The following is a 15,081-nucleotide window of genomic DNA, read 5'->3' as shown; positions in this document are numbered from 1 at the left end:
AATTTATGTCATGCGAGTTCTTATCTCGCGTAATTGATATACCTCCATAGTTTCGTCATAATCTAAGGTTGCACTCTTAAAATTTTATACATCACTCATGTTCGTTGCAGCTGCTGTTCTTACAGTTACCATGACGTACTGCGTCGGACATAACTGTAAATGGACTACCGATTGGATGCGTGTTCTGTAGAGATGGATGGACGCATGGAAAATATGTAAACATCGTAAGAAAATCTTGAGTGTGTCTAACAGATGGAGACGTTTCTTACGTTTTATTAGCCATTTATCAGTCTTGAATTTTGGAAACGTTTCGTAGAGCCTGTTTTTACTGAGAATATGATTGAGAAAATTTGTCAATAAGTGGAATGTCAAGTATGTTCTGTTACAGTAGGCCGTGCGGTTCTAGGCGCTTCAGTCTGGAACCGCGTGACCGCTACGGTCGCAGGTTCGAATCCTGCCTCGGGCATGGATGTGTGTGATGTCCTTAGGTTAGTTAGGTTTAAGTAGTTCTAAGTTCTAGGGACCTGATGACCACAGATGTTAAGTCCAATAGTGCTCAGACCCATTTGAACCATTTTTATTTTTTTGTTACAGTGGAAATACGCTGCGAAAATGAATTTATGTTCTTGGTGTAAATAACTCTAGTTGCTAATAGAAATCGATATAGAATTTGTATTTCTGATGGTATTAGACGGGGAAAGCAAGGGTGATTAAATACAGAGAGCGACAAACGTAAGCAACCAAAAGCAAGTTTGATTAATACTATTCTGTTTACTCAGCGCCTTCACTACTTTCACTTAAGACATTACGTTCTGTTTTCTTACGGATAATCTTTCTGTGCTGTTACAATGCTGATGTGCACTTGGGTACGCAGCCACAAAGACAGGCAGAAAATTAAATTCTAATTTCGTGCCGGTCGAAGTGGCCGAGCGGTTCTGGACGCTACAGTCTGGAACCGCGCGACCGCTACGGTCGCAGGTTCGAATCCCACCTCTGGCATGGATGTGTGTGATGTCCTTAGGTTAGTTAGGTTTGTAGTAGTTCTAAGTTCTAGGGGACTTATGACCTCAGATGTTAAGTCCCATAGTGCTCAGAGTCATTTTTTTCTAATTTCGTAGGTTCGCCTTTATTATTATTAGTAGCACACCCAATTCCCTTCTTGTACGAAGTGCAAGACAGGGGCAAAAAATATTTTCCCGCTTTTGATCAAAGTGGTTTGGGAGATGAGGGTCTTTAATTTTCAGTTCCTCCCAAGCAGTAGTCGAACTAGAGGAGGACTGCTTTGTCGTCACCAGTGACACATATTAGCAAGCACAAGTTATTATAGCATTACTGATCACAGGTGTGTGTGGAACGATATATGAAGATACGAAACTAATGAGAAACTGATTCAGCAATCAGCTGAAAATATTCCTCTCTCGGAAAATGCGTCTGTTGGGACCTTTGCCATAACTGTGCTAGATACGTTGTTTCATTGGGACATTTTGAGGGATGCACAGGGACTATCATCATTCGGTAACACCTTTGTGTTGTTATTACGAAAGAGGAAAGAGTTTAATCGCTAATTCAAACAAAGCTGAACTCTTCCCTGACAAAAACCGAACAAGAGTAGGGACAACTACGTGATAAGCACTCTACGACTCAGAAAGCGGGATAATACCTGACCACTTGTCAATTACAGCATTACATAAAATCCTCACGTCCCCTGTCGGCATTTTAACGGAATAAGGTGACAACAGAGCAATGTAGCTCAGTGATAAACACTCCTTATCCAGCCATTCATTTTAGGTCATACGAGCTCTCCTTACGTCACGTAATGCATAAACCTCCATAAATCCTCAGTAATACAAGCTTGTACTCTCATAGGGCTTGTTACATGACATAGGATCTTGCGTCATATTCCTAAGAATAAAAATAAAGTGACAGATACGATAAAATGTGATAGTGACGCAGTTTCAGGCATTATATCGCTTTTCAAGCACTCATATTACAAGAAGACTGCAGGAAGACGTTGTTTTAGGTTAAATATTATTTGGCTGAAAATCTTACATAGTGAAAATGTTTGTTTTCCTGACGTGAAGCGTCGTTAAGTTTCAGCCCACAACAACATACTCGAAGCCGTTTTACGACTGTAGTTTCACTTAAAAAATATCTCTGTTCGGTCTCTACTTGATGCAATTAACATCCAAGCTAACGATACAATCGTCATATTTTCATTTGAAATTAATGTAAGAATTTTTTTCATCTAATCTTACAGAGGAGTGTTTTCGCGATAGTCTTTCGAACGTGGATACCACATTTTCACAGATCTATTTCTTATATTTTAACTTCATCTGGCTTCCGAAACTGAAGTAATTTTCCCGTTAACTCGTGACAAATCAATAATTTATCTCGACAATTCATAGGAAAAAAAGGCGTTATCCAAGTTTGTGCCGACGCGCGTAATGGAAGCGGATTTCCCATTTTGCCTGTCAGTCACACCACTTGTAAATAGACCGGATCAAACCTCCCACTTCCCAAAAAATAAAAAATAAAAAATGACCCTGCCCTTTTTATGATTGCTTTTGTTCTCTAAATCCGCTTTAACATGGCCTGTAAGCCCCTACATAAGTTTTGGCGCGTACACAAGTTCGCTGGAAAAAAGAGATAAAAAAAATACTGCCCGAGGCGGTGGAGACCGTGTTTGACATCGCATAAATATTAATCATTATGTGGACGGCTATCCGTATCAAATTTTAATATACGATAACAATGCAGCCCGTGTTTGATATTCAAACATCAAACAGACTTGTTCATGATGTAAACGCGCGGGATATGAGAGTTTATATTCGGGTGAACACCAGGGGAGGGGGAAATACATGTATTCTGTCGCAAAACACCCGCTGCAAAACTCTGAGCGGGGAAATTCTGAAAAAAATGAGGATAGGTAACAGAGACCTGGACGCCCCCTACTCCTGTATCCTTTTCGATTTACGATAAGGCTCTCTCTGAATGCCAGAAGGAATTTATGAAAGTTGTAGAAAATTTTCGACAGATTTTAAATTTCATTTACGATCAAAGTCACAGCTTTCGGACGAAAGTCCACCTACACATGACATTCTTCGTGTATATAGCGTGATAAATAGTTTCTATTACAGCTAGTGGTAATGAGTATTGCACAATTATTCGTGTTAACATAGGTTGTTAGCAATTAGATCATGACTTACTAAGCAGTATTACCTACACTTTAAGTGGTTATTACTGTGCGACGGAGATTTTACTACACGCTCACTTGTAATAAATTGTGTGAAAGTGAATTACTGCTGTAGGTAATTTCTTGAGATACTCGTGACTAAAAAGTGTATGAATCATTTTTTTCTTTATTGTAATTACCGCCCGCCTCTCTACCACGGGCGGTGGGTGGGGTGCTACAACATTCCACTCTTCAGCCAAGGGCTTTTAAAAAATGACACGAAGAGTAATACAAACATCGTAAGATAAAAAATTTATAATGATTTTTAAAAACGATGATACGCCGTAGTTTGTTGATGTGATGTGTACATCTAAAACAGTGTTTTTTAAATTAACATTAAAAAAACAAATGACAAAAACTATACACGTTCAAAGATACTTCGCAGAAGGGTGACAGTCCTTTAGGAAACAGCACTGCAGTTTCACTTAACAGTTGAAGGACCTGCACTTGGAGGGAAGGTTTTGAGAAGGGAACAATTTGTTCTTTAAGGTTGAGGGTTGTGGACGGAAAAATTTAGAGGTATGTGAGGTGGGAAGCTATGAAGTTGAATGTTTTGTATCCTCTGTAGATACTATAATTTAACGTCCACCGCCGCCTTTGACGACTGTATGTTCACTTTAATCTCAGGTGTTAATGTAAGGATTTTGATGTAGGTTTCCCTAATAGATAGACTAAATCACAAGAAATATTTGTATATACGTGTATTACTAGCTTAGTGCCCGCTGCTCCGCTCGTATATACTGTATGACCAACATAGAATTTTCCTTCTTTAATCGGATTTTTAAGTTATTCACAAATTGCAACCCATTCCAAGCTTACTAAGGTCATGGTTTTTCTCGAATATAAACGTGACCAAAATGCGATTCTGGTAGCTGGAGCCGAAGGTTTATGTGGTGATATCTCCATAGAATCTTTCATTCCCTAACACATATTTCACTATGTCTAACCTATATCTAATACTAATTTACATAGATTTAGGTAAATTTTTTTAAAAATGACGTTTTATCTTCATTAAAATTTTCATCCCCTATTTCACAGCCGGCCAGAGTGGCCGAGCGGTTCTAAGGCGCTACAGTCCGAAACCTCACGGCCGCTACGGTCGGAGGTTCGAATCCTGCCTCGGGCATGGATGTATCTGATGTCCTTAGGTTAGTTAGGTGTAAGTAGTTCTAAGTTATAAGGGAGTTAAGTCCCATAGTGCTCAGAGCCATTCGAACCATTTGAACCCTATTTCACTTCCATAGGGTCTGAATTTCCAAAAATGGTGAAACACGTATTTTTTTGTCTGTAATAGAGAAGTCAGATATCAATCATCACACATGTTGCTTTAAAGAAGCTTTAGTAGTTCTTTAATAATGAAAAATTAAAAGAAAATTCACCCAGCATTTTACCCACTTAGTGATTGAATTTTCGAAAGTGTTGAAAGAAGCATTTTTTTTTTGTTTCTGACTGAGAAATCAAATACTATTTTTCGCAGTTCTAGCTTAACAATGGCCTTAATAGCGATATATTTACAAAAAACCTTTCGTCTCAATTTGACTCCCTTTGTAGTGTAATTTCGAACAATTCCTACTTAATCGATGCCTATAGTAAAAGACGATACCCTCTCCAAATTTCATGTTTCTATCCTTAGCAGTTTGGGTTGGGCTGTGATGAGTCAGTGAATCAGTTTCGCTCTATTCCACACTCTTAGAGACTGAATTTTCAAAACCAGTAAAAGAAATACTTTTTTTTATTTCTAACCGAGAAGCCACATACAAATTTTGATAGAGTTAGCCTTATAAATCCTTTCACAAAGAAATATTTTCGTAAAACGTGTCACCCCCGTGACGTTTCAATTTAGAAAAACAGTGAAAAGCTTTTTTTTCTTTTAATTTCTGACAGAGAAGGCAAATACAAAGTTTCATCGAGATAGCTTCAAAAGTTCTTGCATGATGAAATTTTTCCACAAAGACTCTCATCTCCTATTTCCACAGCATAGCGGTTGAATTTCCAAAAATATAGAAACAAGAATTTTTTACGGGTAACTGTGAAGTCAAATACCAAATTTTCGTAGACATAGCTTTAAAAGTACCTTGGGTCTTCAATAACGTTTTATTTTCATAAAAAATTCACCCACTATTTCACCACCACAGTGGTTAAATTTCCAAAAATCCTGAAACACGAATTTCGGTATTCATGACCGAGAAATGAAATTCCAATTTTCGTAGATCTTGCTAAGTTGCCTTAATTGCGACATATTTTTAAAAAATACTTCATCCCTCATTTCTTCCCCTTAGGGCTGGATTTTCGATAAGTTCGTTCTTAAGTGGCGCCTACAACAGAAGGTCAACTTCCTGTACGAACTTCAGCACTGTCTGTTTGGGGTTGGATGGGCGTTATGAGCACATTGGCAGTGTCGAAGAAATGGGAAAATAATAAATACTATTAGAGACAGTGCTTGAGCTATAGACGGAGCAAAGGAGACAGTGGTAGCGCGAGTGAAACAGAGGGACACTGTGGGATTGGAACAGAGCTGACAGTGACTTACAGAAATTGAGGGGCACTGTGGCACTGGAACATAGTTGTCAGTGACAGAATAGCGTTAAGGAAAGAGAGAAAGGGAGATGAATAAAGAGGAGGAGAAAGTTGAATCGGATGATAGCCAGTAATAATGAGAGACAGAGTCTATGACAATAACAACAAGCAAGTGAGAAATAGTATGAAGAGACAGCAGCAGTGGGAAGGAATGATTGCGACAGCAGCAATAAGAGAGAGCAAGAGTGAGACAGTGGCAGTAAGAGGAGACTATATTAGTAGGACATAATGAACGGCACGACAGTACCGCCTTAGTACTGCACGCCACCTTGCATCTGAACTCGCAGCATCCACTAGACGTGTTATATCGAGACAAACGGTGAATAGAAGGCTTTCAGAGCGACGGCCTAGCAACACGTCCTCTTTCCACAAGATACAGATTAACAGTTCTCCTTTTTTTTAATAAAAATTGTCTTTTTTTTAGAGTCCATAGTCATAGATTCACATCTACAGGGTGTTTCAAAAATGACCGGTATATTGGAAACGGCAATAAAAACTAAACGAGCAGCGATAGAAATACACCGTTTGTTGCATTATGCTTGGGACAACAGTACATTTTCAGGCAGACAAACTTTCGAAATTACAATAGTTACAATTTTCAACAACAGATGGCGCTGCGGTCTGGGAAACTCTATAGTACGATATTTTCCACATATCCACCATGCGTAGCAATAATATGGCGTAGTCTCTGAATGAAATTACCCGAAACATTTGACAACGTGTCTGGCGGAATGGCTTCACATGCAGATGAGATGTACGGCTTCAGCTGTTCAATTGTTTCTGGATTCTGGCGGTACACCTGGTCTTTCAAGTGTCCCCACAGAAAGAAGTCACAGGGGTTCATGTCTGGCTAATAGGGAGGCCAATCCACGCCGCCTCCTGTATGTTTCAGATAGCCCAAAGCAATCACACGATCATCGAAATATTCATTCAGGAAATTAAAGACGTCGGCCGTGCGATGTGGCCGGGCACCATCTTGCATAAACCACGAGGTGTTCGCAGTGTCGTTTAAGAAAGTTTGTACCGCCATAATTACACGAAGAATGTCCAGATGGCGAGATGCAGTAATCGTTTCGGATCTGAAAAATGGGCCAATGATTCCTTTGGAAGAAATAGCGGCCCAGACCAGTACTTTTTGAGGATGCAGGGACGATGGGACTGCAACATGGGGCTTTTCGGTTCCCCATATGCGCCAGTTCTGTTTATCGACGAAGCCGTCCAGGTAAAAATAAGCTTCGTCAGTAAACAAAATGCTGCCCACATGCATATCACCGTCATCAATCCTGTGCACTATATCGTTAGCGAATGTCTCTCGTGCAGTAATGGTAGCGGCGCTGAGGCGTTGCCGCGTTTGAATTTTGTATGGATAGAGGTGTAAACTGTGGCGCATGAGACGATACGTGGACGTTGGCGTCATTTGGACCGCAGCTGCAACACGGCGAACGGAAACCCGAGGCCGCTGTCGGATCACCTGCTGCACTAGCTGCGCGTTTCCCTCTGTGGTTGCCGTACGTGGTCGCCCTACTTTTCCAGCACGTTCATCCGTCACGTTCCCAGTCCGTTGAAATTTTTCAAACAGATCCTTTATTGTATCGCTTTTCGGTCCTTTGGTTACATTAAACCTCCGTTGAAAACTTCGTCTTGTTGCAACAACACTGTGTCCTAGGCGGTGGAATTCCAACACCAGAAAAATCCTCTGTTCTAAGGAATAAACCATGTTGTCTACAGCACACTTGCACGTTGTGAACAGCACACGCTTACAGCAGAAAGACGACGTACAGAATGGCGCACCCACAGACTGCGTTGTCTTCTATATCTTACACATCACTTGCAGCGCCATCTGTTGTTGAAAATTGTAACTACTGTAATTTCGAAAGTTTGTCCGCCTGAAAATGTACTGTTGTCCCAAGCATATTGCAACAAACGGTGTATTTCTATCGCTGCTCGTTCAGTTTTTATTGCCGTTTCAAATATACCGGTCATTTTTGAAACACACTGTACTATCGTTGCAGGGATTGCGCGCTAAAGAGTTCGTTGCTGTCCAGCTGCGCTTCACTTCACTTCAAGTACTTTTGGAATCAAATTTACATTTACGGTATTTACATACATTACTGAGCTTCTCAAAATAAAATCAGACACAAATTAGTTAAAAAAAGGGGGCAGTGAAGCTCACATAACATTGTGCTTGGAACGCCCCTCCGTTACAGACGCAATTTTGACTGTTATGTATAGCGCCGCCACCTATCGGAAATTCGTGAAACTAGAGGGGCTGAAGCGAGAATACTCCGCTGTGTTCCACAACAAATTTCGCATTTTAGCTACCGAAAGTGGCAGAGAAAATAAAATGTGTTGCGTTACTTATTTGACGCTCCTCTGCGACCAATGGCTTTCCCAAAGAGCTGATTTACTACCTCAGTGTGTGGCCAACAACAACTTTACGAGGCAGGAGTTCGTATTGTTACGAGCGTCCTCGGTAAACGTGAAAACGTACCATCACCGTGCACCGACCAGCGCCCACGGCTCGTGCTGCGGCTCGGTCCCTCAGCTTGTGCTTCTCCTTGCCGCAGCGCTGCCCGAGGGCCCGCCCACGCTGGTGGCGGAGCGCGAGCGCTACTACCCGGGGGACCTGCTGAGGGCCAACTGCACGGCGCCCCCCTCCAGGCCGGCGGCGCAGCTCTCCTTCTACATCAACGACGAGCCGGTGAGTCCATCTCTGCTCACTCCTAATTCACTCTGCTCGCAATGAATGAATACTGTTGTTTCTAGCAAGGCCGTGTTACCATCAACAGACCCCATGGGCCTCACCTTTGGTGTGGTGCGGGCCCTGCCGGGGAAGTCTCTGACATGATGAAGGCTTTCACAACAGGAAGTCTTAGCTGCTGGTCAACCTTAGGAGTTGAATGGTGATGGCCCATGAAACTCAGGGAAGCCGAAGACCATCCGAAGACGTTCATTGCAGCTTCGGACGAAACATGTTGTTGTTGTTGTTGTGGTCTTCAGTCCTGAGACTGGTTTGATGCAGCTCTACATGCTACTCTATCCTGTGCAAGCTTCTTCATCTGCCAGTACCTACTGCAACCTACATCCTTCAGAATCTGCTTAGTGTATTCATCTCTTGGTCTCCCCCTACGATTTTTACCCTCCACGCTGCCCTCCAATACTAAATTGGTGATCCCTTGATGCCTCAGAACATGTCCTACCAACCGATCCCTTCTTCTGGTCAAGGTGTGCCACAAACTTCTCTTCTCCCCAATCCTATTCAATACTTCCTCATTAGTTATGTGATCTACCCATCTAATCTTCAGCATTCTTCTATAGCACCACATTTCGAAAGCTTCTATTCTCTTCTTGTCCAAACTATTTACCGTCCATGTTTCAATTCCATACATGGCTACACTCCATACAAATACTTTCAAAAATGACTTCCTCATACTTAAATCCATACTCGATGTTAACTAATTTTTCTTCTTCAGAAACGCTTTCCTTGCCATTGCCAGTCTACATTTTATATCCTCTCTACTTCGACCATCATCAGTTATTTTGCTCCCCAAATAGCAAAACTCCTTTACTACTTCAAGTGTCTCATTTCCTAATCTAATTCCCTCAGCATCACCCGACTTAATTAGACTACATTCCATTATCCTCGTTTTGCTTTTGTTGATGTTCATCTTATAGCCTCCCTTCAAGATACCATCCATTCCGTTCAACTGCTCTTCCAGGTCGTTTGCTGTCTCTGACAGAATTACAATGTCATCGGCGAACCTCAAAGTATTTATTTCTTCTCCATGGATTTTAATACCTACTCCGAATTTTTCTTTTGTTTCCTTTACTGCTTGCTCAATATACAGATTGAATAACATCGGGGAGAGGCTACAACCCTGTCTTACTCCCTTCCCCACCGCTGCTTCCCTTTCATGTCCCTCGACTCTTATAACTGCCATCTGGTTTCTGTACAAATTGTAAATAGCCTTTCGCTCCCTGTATTTTACCCCTGCGACCTTTAGAATTTGAAAGAGAGTATTCCAGTCAACATTGTCAAAAGCTTTCTCTAAGTCTACAAATGCTAGAAACGTAGGTTTGCCTTTGCTTAATCTTTCTTCTAAGATAAGTCGTAAGGTCATTATTGCCTCACGTGTTCCAGTATTTCTACGGAATCCAAACTGATCTTCCCCGAGGTCGGCTTCTACTAGTTTTTCCATTCGTCTGTAAAGAATTCGTGTTAGTATTTTGCATCTGTGGCTTATTAAACTGATTGTTCGGTAATTTTCACATCTGTCAACACCTGCTTTCTTTGGCATTGGAATTATTATATTCTTCTTGAAGTCTGAGGGTATTTCACCTGTCTCATACATCTTGCTCACCAGATGGTAGAGTTTTGTCAGGACTGGCTCTCCCAAGGCCGTCAGAAGTTCCAGTGGAATGTTGTCTACTCCGGGGGCCTTGTTTCGACTCAGGTCTTTCAGTGCTCTGTCAAACTCTTCACGCAGTATCGTATCTCCCATTTCATCTTCATCTACATCCTCATCCATTTCCATAATATTGTCCTCAAGTACATCGCCCTTGTATAGACCCTCATTATTGAAACATAGACTACATAAACGTTTCATGGACCATGACCATACAACCCTCAAGATTTATCACCACCAAAATCTGTGATTACGAAATTAATTTAGAGAGACTATGGAACTGAAAGTTTATAGAGCGGCAGTTAAGGTTGATAACCGTGCATAGTTTTAAAACACAATTTACCGTACGCACATCTGAAGAAGTCTTGCATCACCCCAGTTCCCAGAACTCCTGAAGATAGACGTTGACTGTGGATATTGTATCACAGACACTCTCCCTATGACTGTTCAGAGACGTCACTAAACCCGCCCAAAAATGTAAACAACCATGCATGAGCAGCGCGTATTAGACGTAGGGGGTCCGACAGCCGATCAGTTCCAGTCATTCCATCAGGAAGGAGGTACATGGCTGGTGCTGTTTGTAGTTCTACCTCGCTTAGAAGATCAATATCGCGGTTAGGTCCCACCCGCATTGTTACTTTGTGCCAGGAAGGGCGTCCAGGCGTGTCGCAGTGAACCAAAGCGATGTGGTTCGGACATGGAGGAGATACAGAGAGACAGGATCCGTCGATGACATGTCTCGCTCAGGCTGCCCAAGGTCTACTACGGCGGTGGATGACCGCTACCCTGAAAGCAATGCCACCATATTGAACAAAGCTTTTCGTGCAGCTACAAGACTTCGTGTTAAGACTCAAATCATGCGCAATAGGCTGCATGATACGCAACTTCACTCCCGACGTCCATGGCGAGGTCCATCTTTCCAACAATGACACCATGCAGCGCAGTACAGATGGGCCCAACAATATGCTCAATGAACCGCTCAAGATTGCCATTGCGTTCTCTTCACGGATGAGTGTCGCATATGCCTTCAACCAAACAATCGTCGGGGACGTGTTTGGATGCAACATGGCCAGGGTGAACGCCTTAGACACACTGTCCAGCGAGTGCAGCAAGATGGAGGTTCCCTGCTGTTTTGCGTTGGCACTATGTGGGGCCAACGTACGCATCTGGTGGTCATAGATAGCGCTGTAACGGCTATACGGTACGTGAATGCCATCCTCCGACCGACAGTACAACCATACCGGCAGCATTTTGGCGTGGCATTCGTCTTCATGGACGATAATTCGCGCCCCCATCGTTCACATCTTATGAATGACTTCCTTCAGGATAACGAAACCGCACAAATAGAATGCCGGCATGTCCTCCATACATAAACCCTATCGACATGCATGGGATAGACCGAAAATGGCTGTTTATGGACGACGTGACCCACCAACCACTCTGAGGGAGTTAGGCCGAATCGCCGTTCAGGAATGAGACAATCTGGACCAGCAGTGCCTTGATGAACTTGCGGATAGTACAGCACGAAGAACACAGGATTGCATCAAAGCAATACGACGTGCTACTGGGTTTAGAGGTGCCGGTTTGTACTGCAATCCGGACCACCACCTCTGAAGGTCTCGCTGTATCGTGGTACAAAATGCAATGTGTGGTTTTCATGAGCAATAAAAGGGGCAGAAACGATGTTTATGTTGATCTCAATTTCAATTTTCTGTGCAGGTGCCGGAACTCTCCGAACCGAGGTGATGCAAAATTTTTTTCATCTGTGTATAATGAATTGAAGAAATTACAATAATTTAAAGAACCGTCTTTTGGTGTTTCTGCTCTTAAGTTCTTCTAGAGACATTACTTTGCATTTTTGGACGATCCTTAATCATACAGTACGCAGAAAAACATAAAACGCATCTTATTAGAGTAATATGTTTGTTTTTCTTTTATATTAATGACTATCGGCTGCAGTTACGTGCAGGGTTGTCGTGGTAGTTCTGGTTACTACGCCACAAAGATAGGGGAAGCTGTCGTAATACTGTTGACAAAAAGAAAAGACAGACATCCGCTTATTGAATCTTGAATTTCTTATTAGAACACTCTTGGTTACCATGCTACGCAATAAGCATTCAATAGACTATTTTTACTTGATATTGACCTTCGCTTCCAGCAATAACTCGTTAATATATGAAGTTACCTGCATATGTTTTCATCAACTTAAAGCTTAAAGAATCCGCGTTTGGTGGCAAGAATTGGTAATCTGTAAGGAATTTCCGGATTGCATGAAATAACATCTGGAAGAAATTGGCTTTCCACGAAATCAAACTTTCAAAAACTACATAAATGGTTCTTCTTAAAATCTTTATTATTTTTCCATGTGAACAGCCACGTGTTTGAACTGACGGCATTTAGAATTTGACACGAGGCAGCCCCTAGTTTGAGACGTTGATGCCAATTTCATTCATAACCCGTTATCTGAAACAGCCACGCAAGCCCAATTAAAATAATTACTTCTAGCGCTATAGCGCTTAAAACACAGACACTTTTCGGAGTTTTAGTTTTCGTGGTGCGTGCCCCTTTGTGGTGCTGAATCTCAAGGCCGAAGCCTACATAACGTGCGCCTAAATACAGAACTGGTTAGCTCAGATCCCGACTATATGCGCTGCTGATACATTGTCCGGGAAATCGCGCTGAATGCGGCGATCCAGAGAGGTTAGCGATCGCGCCGTCTTGCAAATGCTTCTGCTGTTGTTGCTGTTATAGTTGCGTCAGCCAAAGACTCACTCGATACAGTTCTCCACTCTAGCTTATCTTGCTCTTCGTCTGCGCACTATTGTAACTTTCATCGGCACGCTTACTGCACCCAATCCTGGATTCCCCTGCACAATTTTTATTGCAGACTCCTTCCCCCCTTGCTCGTTCAAAACACACACATACATATAGAAGAGAAAGACACACACACACACACACACACACACACACACACACACACACACACACATACAGAGAGAGAGAGTGAGAGAGATAGAAAGAGAAAGGGAGAGAAACACACACACACACTCACGCACACACACACACACACACACACACACACACTCCCACTCCCACTATCCTCCATTATGAATTTGACGAGTCCCTCATCGCACATTTTCTGTCAATCTTTACCGTAAGTTTCTTCTCTTCTCAGCTCGATTCACTAACTTTGCGTTAATCATAAGGTATACCCATTTAATGTTCCACACATAAATATTCTCACACAGCACTTACATTTATATTCAATCTCCAGTTTTCCTGGTTCAGAAACGCTTTTCTTGCATTGTGTATCCTTTGTTTCGGAAAGTGTCAGTTATTTTGCTTCCATAAGTACTTTGCGAGGTGCCGGGGCTAGTAGTGTATTTAACACTCAATTCTTCTATAATCTACATATGTACATGATGCTCTAAGCCCCCCCCCCCTATTCTAACTCCAACTTTTGCTGTTGCACAAGGATAAAAAAAAAATACGCGAACTGACTCTAATCAACCCTGCCAGTGGAGTAGAAGAGAGTTTGGCAACTGCAATAATTTAATTTGATAAATAAGTTAAATAAACGAAGGTTTCATTAACATAGTGAGGAATGATGGGGTTGCTCTACCGATAACAGAGTGAAAGTTCTGTCCAAAATAACAATATGATTTATTAAGACTAAACACAAAATAATAAACAAAAACACATGAAACATTTACAATACATCAAATTCGCTCAAATTGGATAATCAAACAAACGCTGTGAATGTGAAGTTGTCCCTAAACTAGATTGTGAGGATTATGACGAAGTGGTATGTGCAGCCAATTCCTTGCAACTCAAATCTTAGAGAAAACACATAGCCAACCCAACATTAATTGCTGCTACCCAAGACAGAACAAAGTTAGAAAAAGACGAACAGGCGCGCTGTGCTGAGCTCTGATTATCACCTAGGAAATTCCCTATCTGCCGGTGCTGCGGACATACATTATCAAACTGTCTTCTTGACTGCCAGGACACGATCTGGCGTACCGGAGCCGTTGGCTGGTTGCTTCGACGTCCTCGACCGAAAGGCGAGAGCCGACTACCCACAAGAGCAACCGTACAGGCCGAACACACAACATTCCCGCCCCCACGACAGTGGCAGTGGTTAAACGTTCCAATCAGCAACTCGAAAACCGGCGGAAAATTCCCCTCTATTTCCGGAGCATTACCATTCCACCAATGGAGATTCTTGGCGCCAATTTCTGCGCTGATTTTGCTACGTCACTGAGCTATGCCCTGAGCAAGCCAATGACAGTTACTATTTTGCAGAAAGCGCGGGAATTTTCCCGCCACAGCTGCCTGGGTATACAAGTCATTCCCACGCTTCGCTGGTAGCCCGCCAGAAAGTGTTTTCGCTAAGTTTCTGCGAAGTAACGGAACCTCTAGCCCAGCCGCTACTTCAGACCCCATCCGGGCGTGTCTTTTGACAATGTCGGCGTCTGCAAAGCATTCACTCGACTTCCTCACACCCGTCGGCTTAACGCTTTCCAGATCAACAGAGCCCGTCTGTCACCGGACCACCCGGGTGACGAGAGACGCTGTGTGGGAAGTCCGCGTGTGAAGGAATAGCGACTTTTCACTGCATGCAATTAGAGAGGAAAATCGTAAGATAGAAATATGAGAGGGGGCTCATGCCACCTCTCAACTTAGTCTACTACATTGACTGCCTATACATCTGCTTCTGCATACATATTACGTAAGCCAGCGTGTGGTGCGTGGCAAAGGGTAACCTGCACCACTAATGGTCATTGCCATTTCTGTTCCACTCGCAAACAGAGCAAGGGAAAAACGATTACCTGTATGCCTCTGTACGAGCTCTAATCAATGTAA

General features: G+C 42.5%; 1 protein-coding gene across 1 annotated transcript in view; it reads left to right on the top strand.

The window, feature by feature from the left end:
- The window catches only part of LOC126092120 (uncharacterized), an 837,738-nt gene that overhangs the window by 495,130 nt on the left and 327,527 nt on the right, over nt 1–15,081 (top strand). The window contains exon 3 of the mRNA XM_049907561.1: nt 8,377–8,510. Coding sequence (XP_049763518.1) covers nt 8,377–8,510 — 134 coding nt within the window. The remainder of the gene's footprint in view (nt 1–8,376; nt 8,511–15,081) is intronic.

This window comes from Schistocerca cancellata, chromosome 7 (genome assembly GCF_023864275.1).
Source record: "Schistocerca cancellata isolate TAMUIC-IGC-003103 chromosome 7, iqSchCanc2.1, whole genome shotgun sequence".
Lineage (NCBI taxonomy): Eukaryota > Metazoa > Arthropoda > Insecta > Orthoptera > Acrididae > Schistocerca > Schistocerca cancellata.
Note: the sequence above shows the minus strand (reverse complement) of the source record. Positions and strands in the feature narration are given on the sequence as shown.